The 3,245-nt window shown below is 58.8% G+C and overlaps 1 protein-coding gene across 1 annotated transcript; it reads left to right on the top strand.

Annotated features, from left to right (window-relative positions):
- Positions 1-378: 378 nt before the first annotated feature.
- Positions 379-2,044, top strand: NEUROG1 (neurogenin 1). Its single transcript, XM_047774492.1, has one exon. The coding sequence runs from the start codon at positions 630-632 to the stop codon at positions 1,368-1,370; it is 741 nt and encodes a 246-aa protein (XP_047630448.1). The 5' UTR covers positions 379-629; the 3' UTR covers positions 1,371-2,044.
- The last annotated feature ends 1,201 nt before the right edge of the window (positions 2,045-3,245 follow it).

The raw sequence follows: 3,245 nt of genomic DNA, 5'->3' as shown, positions 1-3,245 counted from the left end.
GCTCCGCCTCCGCATCCCACCCCAGCTAGGGGCACCCGGCCCGCCCCGGAGGAGCGGAGGAGCGTGCCTGGGCCGCTAATCGCCCGCGGCCCCGCCCCCGTTTCACAGCCTGGAGATGCCCTGGCAGGTTTAGCCCGGAGACTGCTCCGGGCTGCGCTATGCCGCCGATTGGCCCGCAGTAATTACGGGCACGCTCCGGGCGGGGGGAGGGGCGGGGTGGCCCCCCGCGAGCATAAATTATGCAAATACCCGGGCTCCGCACGGGGCTGACCTGCCGCCAGGCTCTATTCACTGGGGCTGCCTGGGGGCGGAGGTGGCTAGGGAGGGGGGCGCCCATTGTTGCGCCTAATACTTAAGGGGTCCTGAGGCCGGTCGTGTGCCACTCTCGGTACTCACACGAGCTGATCTGATCGCCGGCGAGATCACTCGGGAGACCGGCGGGAGCGTGGCCCCTGCCGGAGAGAAGCTGAGGCCAAGTTCCCGGTGCGCCGCTGCGCCCTTCCAGGCCTCGGCGCCTGCAGCGGCCCAGAGTAGGCCCAGGCCGTTCGGAACGTAAGTGCGCCCCGGCGGCCCTGCTCCTGCCCCCTAAGTGCCCTCTTATCTGTCTGTCGGTCTTGCACAACGTCGCGATGCCAGCCCCTCTGGAGACCTGCATCTCGGACCTCGACTGTGCCAGCAGCGGCGGCAGCAGCACCAGCGACCTGTCTGGCTTCCTCACCGACGAGGAGGACGGTGCCAGGCTCCAGCCCTCCGCGTCCGCCTCGGGGCCGCCTGAGCCGGCCCGCAGGGGCGCACCCGGGATTCCGGTCACATCAGACACTCCTCGGGCCCAGGACGATGAGCAGGAGAGGCGGCGGCGCAGGGGCCGCGCACGGGTGCGCTCGGAGGCGCTGCTGCACTCGCTGCGCAGGAGCCGGCGCGTCAAGGCCAACGACCGCGAGCGCAACCGCATGCACAACCTGAACGCGGCGCTGGACGCGCTGCGCAGCGTGCTCCCCTCCTTCCCAGACGACACCAAGCTCACCAAGATCGAGACGCTGCGCTTCGCCTACAACTACATCTGGGCTCTGGCCGAGACTCTGCGCCTGGCCGACCAGGGACTGAGCGGGGGCGGTGCCCGGGAGCGCCTCCTGCAGCCTCAGTGCGCCCCCTGTCTCCCGGGGCCCCCGAGCCCCTCCAGCGACGCGGAGTCCTGGGGCTCCGGTGCCGCCGCCTCCCCCTGCGCCGCTGCCGCCTCGCCACTCTCTGACCCCAGTAGCCCCGCGGCGTCCGAAGACTTCACCTATGGCCCCGGCGACCCCCTTTTCTCCTTTCCAGGCCTGCCCAAAGACTTGCTCCACACGACGCCCTGTTTCATCCATTACCACTAGGGCCCCTTTTGAATACCGTTACTTTCCCGCTCCCCAGTAGATGGGGGCCCAGCTGTGGCCTCGGGGTCCCTGTCCAGGCGGAGGGAGGAAACGGGAGCTTTAAGGGGACAGGGGATACCTAAGCCGCTTGTCAGGTCGCTGCACCCTCGCAGGGGCTACCCCTTGGTCCGCTTCTCCAGCCCTCGGCCCGGGGCCCCTCCTGCCCGCCCTTAGACGGCCTATCCTTTTGCACTTTCCGAACTCCACAAAACCTCCTTTGTGGCGGGCTCAGAGCTGACCCCAGCCACCACTTCAGTGTGATTTAGAAAAGGGACAGATCAGCCCCTGAAGTCGAGGTGAAAAGTCAATTTTACAATTTGTAGAACTCTAATGAAGAAAAATGAGCATGAAAATTCGGTTTGAGCCGGCTGACAATACCATGAAAAGGCTTAAAAAGGAGAGACAAGGAGTGGGCTTCATGCATTATGGATCCCGACCCCCACTACTGCAGGCTTGCTGGAGGAAGAACCCCAGACTCTTGCGTAGCTATTCAGGCACCGGGCTGGAGAGTACTTTAATTTATTCAAGATGCTTCATTCATATGAAAATGTATTTTTGTACATAAAGAGTTTATTCTATTATTATGAGCTATCAAAGTTTACATTTTTGTACTGCAGATGTTTCATGTAAATAAATCCGAATAAAAAAGAAGTCACCAAGTTTCTTGCTTACGGTTGGTGTCTCTGGGGCTTTTCTTCCTTTCCCCTGGCTGCTCACCCCCTAAAGTGAAACACTATCCGCAACCACCTTCAAACCTCCAGTCCTGTTTCAAAAATAATCAGAAAATAAAATGCCCCTGATTTCCACCCAGAACTGGATCAAAACAGACCAGGGCATTTGAGATCTATCATTTCCTTGGGCCTTGCCAATGCAAGGGAGACCTTTCAGGCTCCCCATAAGCCAATTAGGACTTTTTAGTGGGGAATTAGCCCCGGATATGCAGCTACCTGTAGAGGTGGGGCGGTGGGAGAGTCTTTCTTTTGAGAAACTCCACATCAGCTGGCTCTGTGTTTCAAAGAGAAGGGATTAAAAAGATCAATAGTGTGACCACTGGCTACAAGTCCCAGTGACAGGTGGGCCCAGGCTGAGCAAGCAGAAGGGTCCGCCGCCTAGAACTGCCTATTTAGAGGGGGAAATTGATTTGTAAACAATGCCTCCGAACTGTTCGTTGAGACTGGGATCGCCCTGATGGGGAGGTGCCGGTGTGGTGTCCCTGGATGGCTGTGAGGCTGCCAAAATTGTGAGTCAGGGTGTCTGCACTTCTCCCACACTCCCCCCGCCCCCACCCCACAACACGCCGTGCCCACGGGATCCACAGAGGGGGACATGGGGTGGGGACTCAGTCCTCGCCGAGCAAACCAGGGGCAACAGCCAGAGCTTTCATTTGCTGCCAGAGAAATCGGCCGCCCAAACTCAGTGGGGAATTTTCTGGCGGCAGAGTGTTTGTCTGCTGTCCGACAATCAGCTAACAGCACCGGCCAGCAGCGGCGTTTGTGTGAAATCTCGAAATGTGGACAATTATAAGAGATAGTTCCTATAATGCAGTTGCTACCTGTTCCCCCAGCTCATAAGTGACCCCACATTAAGACCCTTTTTTTTTTTTCCCATTGGGTTTCCCCTTTTCATGAATATGGTCATTTAGTGGAAGGAGGCAGAAAGGGGGTTAGGAAAATGATATTGTACAGTGTTAGAGAAATCCTATCTGTTTAGGAGGTGAATAGAAGCAGAGGCCCAGCAGTAGGGCCCCTGGTAGCATCTTCTGCGGAAGCCTTTTTCCTCCCCATACGCATGCCCTGAGATAAGCCAAATCCTCTGTGCCAGATGCTGGGTGCCCCC

The sequence above is a fragment of the Phacochoerus africanus genome, chromosome 4 (genome assembly GCF_016906955.1).
Source record: "Phacochoerus africanus isolate WHEZ1 chromosome 4, ROS_Pafr_v1, whole genome shotgun sequence".
In the NCBI taxonomy this organism is placed as follows: Eukaryota; Metazoa; Chordata; class Mammalia; order Artiodactyla; family Suidae; genus Phacochoerus; species Phacochoerus africanus.
Note: the sequence above shows the minus strand (reverse complement) of the source record. Positions and strands in the feature narration are given on the sequence as shown.

Excerpts from the sequence above, each read along its gene's own strand:
- NEUROG1 (XM_047774492.1), top strand. The coding sequence starts at position 630 with ATGCCAGCCCCTCTGGAGACCTGCATCTCGGACCTCGACTGTGCCAGC.